This window comes from Bubalus bubalis, chromosome 17 (genome assembly GCF_019923935.1).
Source record: "Bubalus bubalis isolate 160015118507 breed Murrah chromosome 17, NDDB_SH_1, whole genome shotgun sequence".
In the NCBI taxonomy this organism is placed as follows: domain Eukaryota; kingdom Metazoa; phylum Chordata; class Mammalia; order Artiodactyla; family Bovidae; genus Bubalus; species Bubalus bubalis.
Window position 1 is genome coordinate 10,820,082 of NC_059173.1, and position 17,296 is coordinate 10,837,377.

General features: G+C 42.7%; 1 protein-coding gene across 1 annotated transcript; it reads right to left on the reverse strand.

The window, feature by feature from the left end:
• Positions 1-3,130: 3,130 nt before the first annotated feature.
• On the reverse strand, positions 3,131-8,134 carry RPL6 (ribosomal protein L6). The gene is made up of 7 exons (XM_006052990.4): positions 8,012-8,134; positions 6,847-7,077; positions 6,659-6,757; positions 5,384-5,527; positions 4,815-4,863; positions 3,799-3,983; positions 3,131-3,322 (listed from the first exon to the last, which is right to left on the reverse strand). Exons 2-7 carry the CDS (start codon positions 7,075-7,077, stop codon positions 3,170-3,172), a joined length of 861 nt encoding a protein of 286 aa, XP_006053052.1. The 5' UTR covers positions 8,012-8,134; the 3' UTR covers positions 3,131-3,169.
• Positions 8,135-17,296: the final 9,162 nt, after the last annotated feature.

Genomic DNA, 17,296 nt, shown 5'->3' on the forward strand with positions numbered 1-17,296 from the left:
TGCTGGAAATAGTACACCCAGAGAGGGTACAGTGCTCCCAGCACCACCCTTACTTACCTTGCTCCATTTATGGCTTCCATTTGGCTGTTCCTGAGTTGTACCTTTTATCGCAAACTGGTGAATCGAAGTGAAGTGTTCCTCTGAGTTCTCAGAGCCATTATAGCAAACTATCAAAGCTTACGATGGATTTGTAAGAATCCTCTATTTGTAGCTCAGACAGTAGTGTGGGTGACCCAGGGACCCAGTACTTGTGATTGGTATCTGACATGAGGGGCAGTCTTGTGGGACTGAGCCTTAATCTTTGGGTCCATGCTAATTCCAAGTAGTTAAGTGTCAGAACAGGACTGTAGGACCTTCAGCTGGTATCTGCGGAGAACTGGAGAATGGCTTGCTGTGGGAAAATCCACACATTTTGGTGTCAGAAGTGTTGTTGAGTGGAGAAACTATCTTCACAAGGAGATACCCTGGATTTTCCAGTTAGGATGTAATCACATTGGTCTTTTTTAAGAGATCGAGGGTCAGAGGAAGGTGATATGACACCAAGAACCTGGGCTGGAGCACCCGGAAGGAAGGGATCCCAAGTCATGGGAGATGGATGCACACTAACCACCATAGGCTTGACACTAGCCCACTGAAACTGGTTTTGGACTTCTGACCTCCAGAACTCTAAGAGAATGTACTTAAGTCACAGACTTTGTGGTCACTTATTACAGCAGCAACAGAAAAACTAAACAAGAGGTGTTTGGATGCTAAGGAAGCAGGATCTGACACAGGGTTCCCAGCCTTGTTCTCTACAAGCAGTCCTGCCCTAAGCACTGCACAGATGCACCAGAGCTACAGGAAGCAGATGGACGGAAAGGGAGGACATCTCAGAGACAGAAATACTGGGGACTTTGCTGCTGGTCCAGTGGTTAAGACTCCAAGCTTCCGTTGTAAGGGGTGTGGGTTCGATTGATTCCTTGTCAAGGAACCAAAATCCCACATGCTGTGCAGCATGGCAAAAAATGTATTAAAAAAAAAAAAACCAAAAATGAAATATCAAAGAATCTGGAACATTGCAAAGGAGCTAATAGAGTGGTATTAACTATGATTTGGGAATCCTCGGTGTCCCTGAGATTTTAAAATCAATCTGTGAAAAAAAAAATAATAATAAATAAAATCAATCTGTGAAGTGAAAGCCATTTGCCATGTTGCTACTGAGACGCTGTGTTCACGTTCATTCTCTGATGAGTGTAAAATGAAGTGTCCAGAGGGTGCGGGACACATTTGACACAGCAACAGACTCAATGTAGAAGCACGCACGAGAAGCCAGCTGTCTTCCATAAAGCCAGAAGCTAAGAAATGTGCAAAACCATGAAACAATGCCATTTTTGTTTTGGAAATTATTTTTCACAAAAATATTGCATTAACATGGAATGGTTTGTCATTTAAATACAAGTATTTTAATAATTATTTGGTCTTAATATGGTATATTATCAACAGACATAACTCACATGAACAAAAAAACTCTTATTGCTAATAATTTAAGACCATAAAGAGCTCTGGAAACCAAAAAAGGAAAAACTCACACTACCTTTAATGTATGTAAAAATTTCTTGTGGCGATTTTTATAATCACATTACATATAAATAAAATGAGATAACATTTTCTCCACATGACTTTTTTTGCGTATTTATGATTATTTCAAGATTATGTTGCTCTCTTGAATATTCTGCCCATTTCTTTCATAAACAGCGCATGAATGTTCAAACAAATCCACATGAAATATTAAAACATACTTCATAAATCTTAATAGGTGGACAGATTTCCCTGGTAGCGCAGTGGCTAAGACTTCTCGTTCCCATGGCAGGGGGCCCAGGTTCAGTCCCTGGTTCAGGAACTAGACCCGGTGCAGCAAAACAAACAAAAAACCACCACCACCCTGTCATCAAAAAAATCCCAAAATCTAACAAAAAATCTTGTCATTTTTCACCTATTGCTAAAAACTGAAGTCTGACTACTTCATTTAGTGAGTCTGTAACGTAATGGGCACTCACAAGTTGGTACAACATTCATGGAGGGTAGTGTACTTCGGCATCATTTACGAAAACTGCCTAAGGCTTTCCAGGTGGCTCAGTGGATCTGCCGGCAATGTGGGAGACATGGATTTGATCCCTGGATCAGGAATTGGCAACCACTTGTGTTCTTGCCTAGAAAATCCCATGGACAGAAGAGCCTGGCAGGCAACAGTCCATGGGTGAGACACAGACTGACACAACTGAGTCAGACACAAACGAGCACAACCACAATGGCTTAAGTTCTTTGACTGAGCAAACTTTTCCTGGTACTTGCTCATCTATATGCATATTTCAGACTGTAACACTCAGGCACCCACTGCCGAGTCTACTTTAACCAAAAAAAGGAAAAGTGGGGAAAAACAGCTGTCTTGCAGAGCCATTATAGAGGCAGTGTGTCTAGGCTGTGGGAATGACATTGCCAAGCTCCTTTCCTGGGAACTGCATTTAGCACTTTAGAACCATTGCTCTGAACTGTGAGCACCTGTGTTTTACATCATTTTATACCTGTTAGCAAGATATGTCATAAGGTAATTTCACTTTATGCAATTTTAGCTTACAAAAGGTTTCAGAGGAATACTCTACTTTTAGATAGCAGTGGAAACCTATTTAATTAAAATGCTAGAAACCCAAATATCCACAGAACGCCAAGGTTACACTTTGCAGCAGTAAAGATGAGCACTTCCTATGGAATAATCAAAACACACTTATCTGTGTAATAGCATGTACTGTACTCGGTATCTAATTACACTAATTTATTATATATGCTTTAAGAAACTAAGCATACAAGAAACTGGAAAGAAGGGAAAGTCTACAAGCTGAAAAGCCCAGCTCTTATCCATGTAGTTAGTACAGACTCATTCAGTGATGACTGGGGAAATCCCACTATTTTGTATTGGTACGTGCCTGGTGAAAAAGCTGAAAGACACTAAGGAAGCTAAGAATGCTTATCCGAAGAGGAGACTCCTCTGCAGTTTACAGCCCCCAATCCCACTCCTTTTAGTAGAGGCTAATGTCCCATTAAGTTGGCTATAAGTCATACCACACCTAGAGGCAGATTAAAAAAAGACACAAAGGAAATGACAAGTTATTTAATTAGGTTCTTTGCAAGAAGTTCAGAACACTACTTTGTGAGGATAAATTCCATTTGTGAGAGCAAACACGGAGCGGAGGTAGCCCTGGAGCTGAGGGACAGCTTTGATTCTTCGCAGAATTTGTGAGTCCACAGCTTTCTGATCAACCTTGCGCTGCTCTGTGATCTCATATTTCTAAAGAAAAAGAAAAATCAAAATCATTTTTAAAAAAATGGCCCAAGTACCAAACTCCACATTAACGAAGAAATCCTCGTTCACAAGTACTCAGTCCTAGGGATATTCAGAAGGCAATTCTGATAATCCTCTTTGGAGAGCTGTGAAATATAACCTATTTTTAATACATAACAAGTGCTACCCTTTTGTCTACTTTAATATAATATAAAAGGAAGGATAAATGATCGATAATTCCCAGGAACAGGAAAACAGTAGTTCACCCGAGTTTCACCAAAACCTCAGGCTTCTGAGTTGAACTCCTAGCTGCCAACTAGGAATTCAGCACATTACTATTTATTATTATTTAATATTATTTCCAAGATATTCCTCACTGGTTATTTACAGTCCTTCTTTTAACAGTTCTTAACCTTATTTATTTTCAGTCCCAACTAGAGGAGCCAGAGTTACCGAAGACAAAGACAGAAATAGAAGCTCACCTCTCTCTCTGTGTCAAAGATCTCGCCCTCCTGGTGTCTGGGTTTACGCAGCTTCTTCTTCTTGAAGTAAGTGTCAGTGAGATGTTCTGGGATTTTCACACCACTGATATCGATTTTGGTGGAGGTGGCAATGACAAATTTCTGGTGTGTTCTACGCAGAGGAACTCGATTGAGGGATAGAGGCCCTGGAGGTGGGGGAGGATCAATATAGTGAGGGAAAGGAGGAGCAAATGGTCAAGACCTGACTGGATTTGAAAAAAAAATCTGACAAAGGTTCTAGCTTTTTTCTGGGCCTGAAGAAATTCCAAACTGCTTTCCACTGCCAGCATCAAGGCTTTTTTCAAGATGTGAAGCTTCCCCCATCCCTCACACGTTAAAAGTTACCCAGACCACCCCTCCCATCTTAAAGTTACACAGACTAGGAGAGAGCAGATTTACTCATACAGGTTGGTTTAAAAAAAAAAAAAAAAAAAATCACCACTGCCTCATGAAAGATTCAAACTGAGCACTGTTTTCTAGAGTAAACAGCTCACTTCCCCCCTATCTAGGAACTCCATCCTGGGGCCAAGTGGCAGACCAATCAAAGGCCTTGTACAGTATTCCTTGGAATTAGTAGACAAACACTCTGCATTATAGGTGGCAATTACTCTATGATATGCCACATATCATAAAGTTAAATACCTGCTCCCATAGAATGCATTTGTACACAAGGCAATGAAATAGGCTGAAGAATCTCATGGCACTGAAACCTCTACTTAGGTTCTCACCTAAGCAAAATGTACACTTCAGGCATTTAAAAACGCAATTCAAGAGAGTAGTTTCTAAGAGTTTTCATCACAAAGAACTTTTAACTTGCCTACTGCAGTAATTATTTCACAATATATATATTAATAAATCAAACCATCATACTGTACACCTTCAACTCATAAGAGTGATGCTTATGTTATTTCTAAACAAAACTGAAGATGGGGAGAGTTGAAAATTTCAGAGAATATTAAATCCAAGGACTTTCTTACCAGTCACAAGTAGCAAGCCACTGCCCAGCTGCTTCAGGAAAACGACCCTCTGTAAATTAAAAAGAAATGCTACATGGCTCCACAAATAAAACCTGACTTCTAAATTAATCAAATCACAGACTAATTTTGTTAAAGGAAATTTCTACCTATGTATAGATCCAACAGTTCTGGAAGGAATTATACCAAACTAACAGGGGTGACTCTAGGATATAAGCAGTAGTTCGGTGTGCCTTTTTTTAAAATTTAAATTAGCAGCCACCACCTTTAACAATAAAAATAAATATCTTTCAACTCTAATTCTATTCCTGCAATTCCATTCTAAGGAAGTAACTCAAACATATTTTTTGAGTACAGGGACACCTGAATCATTTGCAACTAGTATTACCAAAAACAGGAAAAGGTAATCAATTATCTGTTACAGATTAGACACATTATGCTAGGGACTGGATTGTTGGTTCTGTTATGGAGCATCCCATCTCTCCCAAGGGACCTCCTGCTGCTAGATGCAGTTAACACAGGTAAACCAATCCTATCCAAAAGATGCAGTAACTCCAGGCAGCTGAACTCACCTTGCCTCTGTGGCGCCCAGTGAGGATGATCAGAATGGTCCCAGGAGTGATGCTGGCACGCAGCTTCCTCACATGCTTACTGAAGGGTTTTTTGCCATGACTCAACAGTTTCCGAGGCACATCTTCAGTAGGGTAATACCTAGGCTGGAGAAAGCCCACAGGTCCAACTTATTAAAGTAAGCTAATCAAGTCAGTAGAGCTGGTTCTGGAGTAGGTAAAACCTTTACTACAGTCTTTCAGTTACTTGAAACACTTTATTTACACTATTGCATTTCACTTCTAAGATTTTAAAAGTAGAAAAGGTCAGTGCTGCCTTATTAGCTTTTCATGCAAAAACACAGGGTAGAAACTGAAAGAGCTGTGTGTTCAAGCAAAGGGAAAGATCCAGCAAGTAAATTTGCGATCAAGCCAAACTTTAGTGTATTACATGACTTATGCACTGTCGTGTAGGAGTCATTCTCAACCTTTTCTAAGGCTTCTGACTCGGCTGTAAACTACGTTTCAGAAAACAAAGGCCTGACACATTCTGTATGCTAGGAAAAAAGCAAGGCTTGTTTTCCAATTAAAATATGTCCATACACATCACACTAACATGCATGACTCCCACATCATTCACGTAGAAAAACAAACTGTATAGAACCAAAGATACTAGCTTAGATCAAGACTGCCAGTTCATTTATTATAAAAATAAGACCCCACAGACAAATAACAGACCCTATGACAAGTAACTCACAATAATCTACTTCTATCATTTTAGCGGACATTTTTTTGCTTTTACCACAAACATGAATGGCTAACAGAAAAATCAGCTCACAAAACCTTTGATAAGAAATCAAAGTGCCATTTTTGCTCTTGTGCAGTAATATTCAACTGTGCAGAGTGAAATACATCTGGGAATAGTCCCAAAATGGTAATCAGAGCAAACCTTTCTTTTTCACAGAGAAAATGTTGGGTCTTGTGCATGGTAAAGAGGGGCCAAGAAACACAGCTTTAGTGGACAAATGTTCTTTAGGTCTGGCCGCATTTCTAGGCTCTGTGCAGGGTAAATGTCACAACCTCAAGAGGTGAAACTTTATTTCAGTATTGTAAGAAACAAAAGCGCAGAAAAGTAACTCTACTGAAGAATAGTAAGTAATAAAACCAAATCGTCAACCCCAAACTCACTATCCTCCATTAGTAATCCTCTGGTAAACACAAACTTCCAGAACCTTGAGCACACACAAAAATCCTCACAGGATACAACTCAACACCCAACTTAAGATCTCCAAATCTTACCATTTTGCGAAGTTTGACCACTCGGGTACCACCATTCTTGTCTCCACCAACTGGTTTTGTGACAGTAGCAAGAACACGAACCTTCTTTTTCTTTTCGACCTATGAGGAGACAAACACATCACAAAGTCAGAGGCAGACAAACATTTTAAGCTTAAGAGAATGCCCAATGAGTTCCCCTCATCCCTTACCTTGGATTTAGCTGCTGAATACTTTCTCTTGTACAAGGCCTTTCTGGAGTACATGGCTGATCGGGAATATCTGCCAATTCCTCTGACCAGGACAGGATTTCGGCTGCAGTGAGGCTTCCCCTTCTTAACTTTCTTCACCTTTTCCACCTTCTTAGCCTTTTTGCCAGCATCAGCCTTCTTGGCTTCAGGTTTTTTCTTAGTATCTGGCTTCTCAGCCTTTTCACCCGCCATCTACCAACACATGTATTTTTTTTTTTTTAAAGGCATTTCACCAGTTATCCCATAGCTATACACTGACAGACCTCCCAAACTACAAGTTCTCATCCTCCAAGTAGCTAAAATGTCCTTTTCATTCTTCCCACTATAAAATACAGGCCTTCCTCCTAAACCCCTCACCTTCGCAACAACATCCATAATGGTTTAATTTTTAGGTTGTCTCCCCCAATACACTATAACCTCTTCGACGGGCCAAAGACACCTCACGCCCCGTTAAGTGTTTGCTGCATATTTTGATGTCCCAGATCCTTATTCCATTATTTCTATTTTGCAAATTAAAAGTTCTAGGCACAGGCCAAAACAATTTCCAAAGCCAGGAAACAGCGAGACTGCAACTTGAAATCGCTCGCTTTCAGGACTTTTGCTCTTACCAGACTGCCTCATTCAAGAAATTCGGTTTAGGAGGCGAAGACACACACACACTAAGTCCAAACTAAGCCCAGAGAGAAAAAACCGCAAAGCCCCGGAGCCGACTTCCGGCCCGCGGACTGGGCAAGAGGGGAAAGCAGCATTTGGCCTCAGCTTCAAATCCACAACGTGGCAAAGACAAACTAGGTTGCGTATTCTGGAACCCAAATTGGGGATTACGGAGCGCGCGCCGCCGCTCTAGTCCCTGCGGCCCCACTAGTCCGCTACGAATCCCTGGAAGGGACCTGTTTCCCCAGTCCAGGAGGGTGGCGAGCAACCGGAGCCTCTACAACCTTCCAGCTCACCCTCTTCGTGCCCTACCGTAAACCCAAGAAAGAGAAATGAAGCGTCCGGGAGGCCTCTCAGTAGGCCCCGAGCGTGTCTGACCCCTGCAGATGTCGACTTGATACCCTCTCGGGTAGGATGGCGAAGGATTGGGATCTTGAAACCTAGTCATGAACAGACATACCACCATTCTTACCTTGCAAGATGGGAAAGAGAACTAAGGCCCTGGCTTCCGGTCTATAAGGAATCACGGGAAGCGTCGAGTCTCACTTCCTTCCGGGTCTGAGGCATTATGGGAAATGTAGTTCAGCCTCGTTGGTACTGTATAGTGATCAGATCGGATCAGATCAGTCGTTCAGTCGTGTCCGACTCTTTGCGACCCCATGAATCGCAGCACGCCAGGCCTCCCTGTCCATCACCAACTCCCGGAGTTCACTCAGACTCACGTCCATCGAGTCAGTGATGCCATCCAGCCATCTCATCCTCCGTCATTCCCTTTTCCTCCTGCCCCCAATCCCTCCCAGCATCAGAGTCTTTTCCAATGAGTCAACTCTTCTCATGAGGTGGCCAAAGTACTGGAGTTTCAGCTTTAGCATCATTCCTTCCAAAGAAATCCCAGGGCTGATCTCCTTCAGAATGGACTGGTTGGATCTCCTTGCAGGGACACTCAAGAGTCTTCTCCAACACCACAGTTCAAAAGCATAAATTCTTCGGCGCTCAGCCTTCTTCACAGTCCAACTCTCACATCCATACATGACCACAGGAAAAAGCATAGCCTTGACTAGGTGGACCTTTGTTGGCAAAGTAATGTCTCTGCTTTTGAATATGCTATCTAGGTTGGTCATAACTTTCCTTCCAAGGAGGAAGCGTCTTTTAATTTCATGGCTGCAATCACCATCTGCAGTGATTTTGGAGCCCAGAAAAAGTCTGACACTGTTTCCACTGTTTCCCCATCTATTTCCCATGAAGTGATGGGACTGGATGCCATGATCTTCGTTTTCTGAATGTTGAGCTTTAAGCCAACTTTTTCACTCTCCACTTTCACTTTCATCAAGAGGCTTTTGAGTTCCTCTTCACTTTCTGCCATAGGGGTGGTGTCATCTGCATATCTGAGGTTATTGATATTTCTCCCAGCAATCTTGATTCCAGCTTGTGCTTCCTCCAGCCCAGAGTTTCTCATGATGTACTCTGCATAGAAGTTAAATAAGCAGGGTGACAATATACAGCCTTGATGTGCTCCTTTTCCTATTTGGAACCAGTCTGTTGTTCCATGTCCAGTTCTAACTGTTGCTTCCTGACCTGCATATAGGTTTCTCAAGAGGCAGGTCAGGTGGTCTGGTATTCCCATCTCTTGCAGAATTTTCCACAGTTTATTGTGATCCACACAGTCAAAGGCTTTGTCATAGTCAATAAAGCAAAAATAGATGTTTTTCTGGAACTCTGTTGCTTTTTCAATGATCCAGCGGATGTTGGCAATTTGATCTCTGGTTCCTCTGCCTTTTCTAAAACCAGCTTGAACATCAGGAAGTTCACGGTTCACATATTGCTGAAGCCTGGCTTGGAGAACCTTGAGCATTACTTTGCTAGCGTGTGAGATGAGTGCAATTGTGCAGTAGTTTGAGCATTCTTTGGCATTGCCTTTCTTTGGGATTGGAATGAAAACTGACCTTTTCCAGTCCTGTGGCCACTGCTGAGTTTTCCAAATTTGAGGCAAAATGATAGGATACTGAAAGAGAAACTCCCCAGGTCAGTAGGTGACAGAATGTGGTCCACTGGAGAAGGGAATGGCAAACCACTTCAGTATTCTTGCCTTGAGAACCCCACGAACAGTATGAACAGTATGTATAGTGATAGTGATAGTGAAGTCGCTCAGTTGTGTCCGACTCTTGGCGACCGCATGGACGGTAGCCAACCAAGCTCCTCCATCCATGGGATTTTCCAGGCAAGAATACTGGAGTGGGTTGCCATTTCCTTCTCCAGGGGATCTTCCAGACCCAGGGATCAAACCCGGGTTTCCCGCATTGTAGGCAGATGCTTTGCCGTCTGAGCCACCAGGGTATACAGAACTAATTTTCTCAGGAGCCGAAAGTGGAGAATACGTTTTCTGAAAATGCTTCATTTTATAGACTAAGTAGAATTCTCAGACGGAGAAGGCGATGGCACCCCACTCCAGTACTCTTGCCTGGATAATCCCACGGACGGAGGAGCCTGGTAGACTGAAGTCCATGGTGTCACAAAGAGTTGGACACGACTGTGCGACTTCACTTTCACTTTTCACTTTCATGCATTGGAGAAGGAAATGGCAACCCACTCCGGTGTTCTTGCCTGGAGAATCCCAGGGATGGGGGAGCCTGGTGGGCTGCCATCTATGGGGTCGCACAGAGTCGGACATGACTGAAGCGACTTAGCAGCAGCAGCAGCAACAGAATTCTGAGTACTTTTGGGAATGGGCCTAAAGTTGAAACTTTTATTTTGTCTACCAACGACATTAGAAAACCATACCATTTTAAATATTAAGAAAGTATGGATGAATGGGTATATCTTTTCCTTTGCTTTTTACTTGTCTTCTTTTCACAGCTATTTGTAAGGCCTCCTCAGACAGCCATTTTGCTTTTTTGCATTTATTTTTCTTGGGGATGGTCTTAATCCCTGTCTCCTGTACAATGTCACGAACCTCCGTCCATAGTTCATCAGGCACTCTGTCTATCAGATCTAGTCCCTTAAATCTATTTCTCACTTCCACTGTATAGTCATAGGGATTTGATTTAGGTCATACCTGAATGGTCTAGTGGTTTCCCCCACTTTCTTCAATTTAACTCTGAATTTGGCAACAAGGAGTTCATGATCTGAGCCACAGTCAGCTCCCAGTCTTGTTTTTGCTGACTGTATAGAGCTTCTCCATCTTTGGCTGCAAAGAATATAATCACTCTGATTTTGGTGTCGACCATATGGTGATGTCCATGTGTAGAGTCTTCTCTTGTGGTGTTGGAAGAGGGTGTTTGCTATGACCAGTGCATTCTCTTGGCAGAACTCTGAGCCATTGCCCTGCTTCATTCTGTACTCTAAGGCCAAATTTGCCTGTTACTCCAGGTGTTTCTTGACTTCCTACTTTTGCATTCTGCTGCTGCTAAGTCACTTCAGTCGTATCCGACTCTGTGCCACCCCATAGATGGCAGCCCACCAGGCTCCCCTGTCCCTGGGATTCTCCACGCAAGAACACTGGAGTAGGTTGCCATTTCCTTCTCCAATGCATGAAAGTGAAAAGTGAAAAGTGAAAGTGAAGTCGCTCAGTTGTGTCCGACTCTTAGCGACCCCATAGACGGCAGCCCACCAGGCTCCTACTGGAGTGGGGTGCCATTGCCTTCTCCAACTTTTGCATTCTAGTCCCCTATAATGAAAAGGACATCTTTTTTGGGTGTTAGTTCTAAAAGGTCTTGTAGGTCTTCATAGAACCGTTCAACTTCAGCTTCTTCAGCATTACTGGTCAGGGCACAGACTTGGATTACTGTGATATTGAATGGTTTGCCTTGGAAACGGACAGAGATCATTCTGTCGTTTTTGAGATTGCATCCAAGTACTGCATTTCGGACTCTTTTGTTGACCATGATGGCTACTCCATTTCTTCTGAGGGATTCCTGCCCACAGTAGTAGATATAAAGGTCATCTGAGTTAAATTCACCCATTCCAGTCCATCTTTGTTTGCTGATTCCTAGAATGTTGATGTTCACTCTTGCCATCTCCTGTTTGAGCACTTCCAATTTTCTTTGATTCATGGACCTAACATTTCAGGTTCCTATGCAATATTGCTCTTTACGGCATCAAACCTTGCTTCTATCACCAGTCCCATCCACAACTGGGTGTTGTTTTTGCTTTGGCTCCATCCCTTCATTCTTTCTGGAGTTATTTCTCCACTGATCTCTAGTAGCATATTGGGCACCTACTGACCTGGGGAATTCATCTTTCAGTGTCCTATCTTTTTGCCTTTTCCTACTGTTTATGGGGTTCTCAAGGCAAGAATACTGAAGTGGTTTGCTATTCCCTTCTCCAGTGGACCACATTCTGTCAGACCTCTCCACCATGACCCGCCCATCTTGGGTTGCCCCATGGGCATGGCTTAGTTTCATTGAATTAGACAAGGCTGTGGTCCTAGTGTGATCAGATTGGCTAGTTGTCTGTGATTGTGGTTTCAGTCTCTCTGCCCTCTGATGCCCTCTCTCAGCGCCTACCGTCTAACCGGGGTTTCTCTTACCTTGGACGTGGGGTCTCTCTTCACAGCTGCTCCAGCAAAGCACAGCTGCTGCTCTTTACCTTGGACATGGGGTAGTTCCTCTCCGCTGCTCCTGCGCTATTGCAGCCGCCACTCCTGTGCCTTAGGAACCATTTGAAGGACCCATTTGAATGCAGAGTTCCAAAGAATAGCAAGGAGAGATAAGAATCCTTCCTCAGAGATCAATGTAAAGAAATAGAAGAAAACAATAGAATGGGAAAGACTAGAGATCTTTTAAAGAATATTAGAGATACCAAGGAGCCGAGGCTGCGCGGGCGCAGGAGGGCCTAGAGGAGCTATCCCACGTTGAAGATCAGGAAGGGAGATACCCCTCGTCCAAGGTAAGGAGCAGCGGCTGCACTTTGCTGGAGCAGCCGTGAAGAGATACCCCACGTCCAAGGTAAGAGAAACCCAAGTAATACAGTAGGTGTTGCAAGAGGGCATCAGAGGGCAGACACACTGAAACCATACTCACAGAAAGCTAGCCAATCTAATCACACTAGGACCACAGCCTTGTCTAATTCAATGAAACTAAGCCATGCCCATGGGGCAACCCAAGATGGGCGGGTCATGGTGGAGAGATCTGACAGAATGTGGTCCACTGGAGAAGGGAATAGCAAACCACTTCAGTATTCTTGCCTTGAGAACCCCATAAACAGTAGGAAAAGGCAAAAAGATAGGACACTGAAAGATGAATTCCCCAGGTCGGTAGGTGCCCAATATGCTACTAGAGATCAGTGGAGAAATAACTCCAGAAAGAATGAAGGGATGGAGCCAAAGCAAAAGCAACACCCAGTTGTGGATGGGACTGGTGATAGAAGCAAGGTTTGATGCCGTAAAGAGCAATATTGCATAGGAACCTGGAATGTTAGGTCCATGAATCAAGGCAAATTGGAAGTGGTCAAACAAGAGATGGCAAGAGTGAATGTCGACATTCTAGGAATCAGCGAACTAAAATGGACTGGAATGGGTGAATTTAACTCAGATGACCTTTATATCTACTACTGTGGGCAGGAATCCCTCAGAAGTAATGGAGTAGCCATCATGGTCAACAAAAGAGTCCGAAATGCAGTACTTGGATGCAATCTCAAAAACGACAGAATGATCTCTGTCCGTTTCCAAGGCAAACCATTCAATATCACAGTAATCCAAGTCTATGCCCCAACCAGTAATGGTGAAGAAGCTGAAGTTGAAGAGTTCTATGAAGACCTACAAGACCTTTTAGAACTAACACCCAAAAAGATGTCCTTTTCATTATAGGGGACTGGAATGCAAAAGTAGGAAGTCAAGAAACACCTGGAGTGACAGGCAAATTTGGCCTTGGAATATAGAATGAAGCAGGGCAAAGACTAATAGAGTTTTGCAAAGAAAATGCACTGGTCATAACAAACACCCTCTTCCAACAACACAAGAGAAGACTCTACACATGGATATCACCAGATGGTCAACACCGAAATCAGATCGATTATATTCTTTTCAGCCAAATATGGAGAAGCTCTATACAGTCAGCAAAAACAAGACCAGGAGCTGACTGTGGCTCCAATCATGAACTCCTTATTGCCAAATTTAGACTTAAATTGAAGAAAGTAGGGAAAACCACTAGATTACTCAGGTATGACCTAAATCAAATCCCTTATGATTATACAATGGAAGTGAGAAATAGATTTAAGGGCCTAGATCTGATAGATAGAGTGCCTGATGAGCTATGGAATGAGGTTCGTGACATTGTACAGGAGACAGGGATCAAGACCATCCCCATGGAAAAGAAATTCGAAAAAGCAAAATGGCTGTCTGGGGAGGCCTTACAAATAGCTGTGAAAAGAAGAGAAGTGAAAAGCAAAGGAGAAAAGGAAAGATATAAACATCTGAATGCAGAGTTCCAAAGAATAGCAAGAAGAGATAAGAAAGCCTTCCTCAGTGATCAATGCAAAGAAATAGAGGAAAACAGTACAATGGGAAAGACTAGAGATCTCTTCAAGAAAATTAGAGATACCAAGGGGACATTTCATGCAAAGATGGGCTCGATAAAGGACAGAAATGGTATGGACCTAACAGAAGCAGAAGATATTAAGAAGAGATGGCAAGAATACACAGAAGAACTGTACAAAAAAGATCTTCACGACCCAGATAATCACGATGGTGTGATCACTCACCTAGAGCCAGGCATCCTGGAATGTGAAGTCAAGTGGGCCTTAGAAAGCATCACTATGAACAAAGCTAGTGGAGGTGGTGGAATTCCAGTGGAGCTATTTCAAATCCTGAAAGATGATGCTGTGAAAGTGGTGCACTCAATATGCCAGCAAATTTGGAAAACTCAGCAGTAGCCACAGGACTGGTAAAGGTGAGTTTTGATTCCAATCCCAAAGAAAGGCAATGCCAAAGAATTCTCAAACTACCGCACAATTGCACTCATCTCACATGCTAGTAAAGTAATGCTCAAAATTCTCCAAGCGAGGCTTCAGCAATACGTGAACTGTGAACTTCCAGATGTTCAAGCTGGTTTTAGAAAAGACAGAGGAACCAGAGATCAAATTGCCAACATCTGCTGGATCATGGAAAAAGCAAGAGAGTTCCAGAAAAACATCTATTTTTGCTTTATTGACTACGCCAAAGCCTTTGACTGTGTGGATCACAATAAACTGTGGAAAATTCTGAAAGAGATGGGAATACCAGACCAACTTGATCTGCCTCTTGAGAAATCTGTATGCAGGCCAGGAAGCTACAGTTAGAACTGGACATGGAACAACAAACTGGTTCCAAATAGAAAAAGGAGTATGTCAAGGCTGTATATTGTCACCGTGCTTATTTAACTTATATGCAGAGTACATCAGGAGAAACTCTGGGCTGGAGGAAACACAAGCTGAAATCAAGGTTGCCGGGAGAAACATCAACAACTTCAGATATGCAGATGATACCACCCTTTTGGCAGAAAGTGAAGAGGAATTCAAGAGCCTATTGATGAAAGTGAAAGAGAGTGAAAAAGTTGGCTTAAAGCTCAACATTCAGAAAACTAAGATCATGGCATCTGGTCCCATCACTTCATGGCAAATAGATGGGGAAATAGTCGAAACAGTGGCTGACTTTTCTGGGGGGAGCTCCAAAATCACTGCAGATGGTGATTCAGCCATGAAATTAAAAGTTGCTTACTCCTTGGAAGCAAAGTTATGACCAACCTAGACAGCATATTAAGAAGCAGAGACATTACTTTGTCAACAAAGGTCCGTCTAGTCAAGGCTATGGTTTTTCCAATGGTCATGTATGGATGTGAAGTTGGACTATAAAGAAAGCAGAGCACCAAAGAATTGATGCTTTTGAACTGTGGTGTTGGAGAAGACTCTTGAGAGTCCCTTGGACTGCAAGGAGATCTCACCAGTCCATCCTTAAGGAGATCAGTCCTGGGTCTTCATTGGAAGGACTGATATTGAAGCTGAAACTCCAATACTTTGGCCACCTGATTTGAAGAGCTGACTCATTTGAAAAGACCCTGATGCTGGAAAAGGTTGAGGGCTGGAGGAGAAGGGGACGAGAGGATGAGATGGTTGGATGGCATCACTCAATGGACATGGGTTTGGGTAGACTCCGGCAGTTGGTGATGGACAGGGAGGCCTGGTGCGCTGTGGTTCATGGAGTTGCAAAGAGTCTGTCCTGACTGTGCGACTGAAATGAACTGATCGATGAATGAGCTTCCCAGGTGGTGCTTGTGGTAAGGAACACTCCTTCCAATGCTGGAGATGCAAGAGACGTGGGTTGGATTTCTGGGTCTGGAAGATTCCCTGGAGGAGGGCTTGACAACCTGCTCCTGTATTCTTGCCCTGAGAATTCCATGGCCAGAGAAGCCTGGTGGGCTACAGTTCATGGGGTCCCATAGAGTTGGACAGGACTGGAAGGACTTAGCACATAGATGGATGAAGGACTTGATTCCCAAATAAAGTGAAATCTATCCAATGAAAGGCTAGATGGGAACCTTCCAGGGACATTTTCTCCACAATAACCTAATGCCTGCATCGCCTAATCAGACTACAGCCTGTGCTCAATGACAGCAGGTCTAAAAAGCTAGAATTTGTTTTACCATATTTATTGAAATATAGTTGATTTACAATGGGGTGCCAATCTCTGGTGTATGGCAAAGTGAGTCAATTTACACATAGATACATTCTTTTAAAAATATTATTTTTCATTATGGTTTATCCCAGGAGATTGGATATAGTTCCCTGTGTAATACAGTAGTAGAAAAGGCTAGAATTTAAAACCAATGAAGTACATTCCTGCCCTTGAGAACATATATTCAAGGAAAAAGCAAACAGAGAAATGAATAATTATAAGTTACTTCTTCTGGGGGATTTAGGAGAGGTTTGCAAAAGAGTTTGGTTTTGCATTGGATTTGGAAGACTAGATACAAATTTAGCAGATGGAAATGGCAATTGGAACAATAAATGCAGGGGGCATGGAGGCATCAAAGAGCATGATTGTTTGTTCCCTCCGCATTCCCTCCCTGGCCAATTTGCCCTCTGTTTCTTCATTTCTAAAATGGAGAAAGCCATATGTACCTCACAGACTTGTTGGGAAGATTAAATAAGTTAATATATACAAAATCACTAAGTATGGTATTTTATGCACGGAAAGGGCTAAAAAAATACCTGTTCTTGTCACTGCCACCAGCACCATCATCACCATCTAGGTTGTAGCTGTGAATGATGTAATGGAGCAGGACCCTGTGGGGTCTTACTATGTGCCAAGTATTCTGCTAAAAATTATACAGCAGGGGTAGTAAGGGCAATGCTGTAGGCTATGTGCCTAGCACTGTTGTATGTGTCTTGCCTTATTTCACTGAATCCTCCCAACAGCCTCTATAGAGGATACTATTATGGGAAAACTCGGACTCAAAGAGGTGCAGTAACTTGCCCACAGCATGGATTAGATTTCAAAGACTGCACTCTTAACCAATAGTCTGGAAGATTAAAGAACTGATTAATGAAGATAAGTAAGACAGCTTGCTGTGCATATTAATAGAATTAAAAATAAGAACAGTTATTATCTCTTGCAAAACCAACAGCACGGTATATCTTATAGGGTTGTGTGTGTATGTGTGTGTGTGTGTGTGTGTGTGTGTGTGTATGTTTTAAACTTCACTGCAGCCCTTAAGGTAACATGTACACAATATGACATGCTTCAGCTTGACGTTTCCATTCTCTTCCATTTGCTGTTGCTGGTGGC

What these genes read in the sequence shown, in the direction of transcription:
- RPL6 (XM_006052990.4), bottom strand. Translation starts at nt 7,077, where the DNA reads ATGGCGGGTGAAAAGGCTGAGAAGCCAGATACTAAGAAAAAACCTGAA. An exon ending in ATTCAGCAGCTAAATCCAAG is followed by an intron (nt 6,758 to 6,846) that starts GTAAGGGATGAG and finishes GTCTCCTCATAG; the next exon opens with GTCGAAAAGAAAAAGAAGGT. An exon ending in TCTTTGACACAGAGAGAGAG is followed by an intron (nt 3,323 to 3,798) that starts GTGAGCTTCTAT and finishes CTTTTTCTTTAG; the next exon opens with AAATATGAGATCACAGAGCA.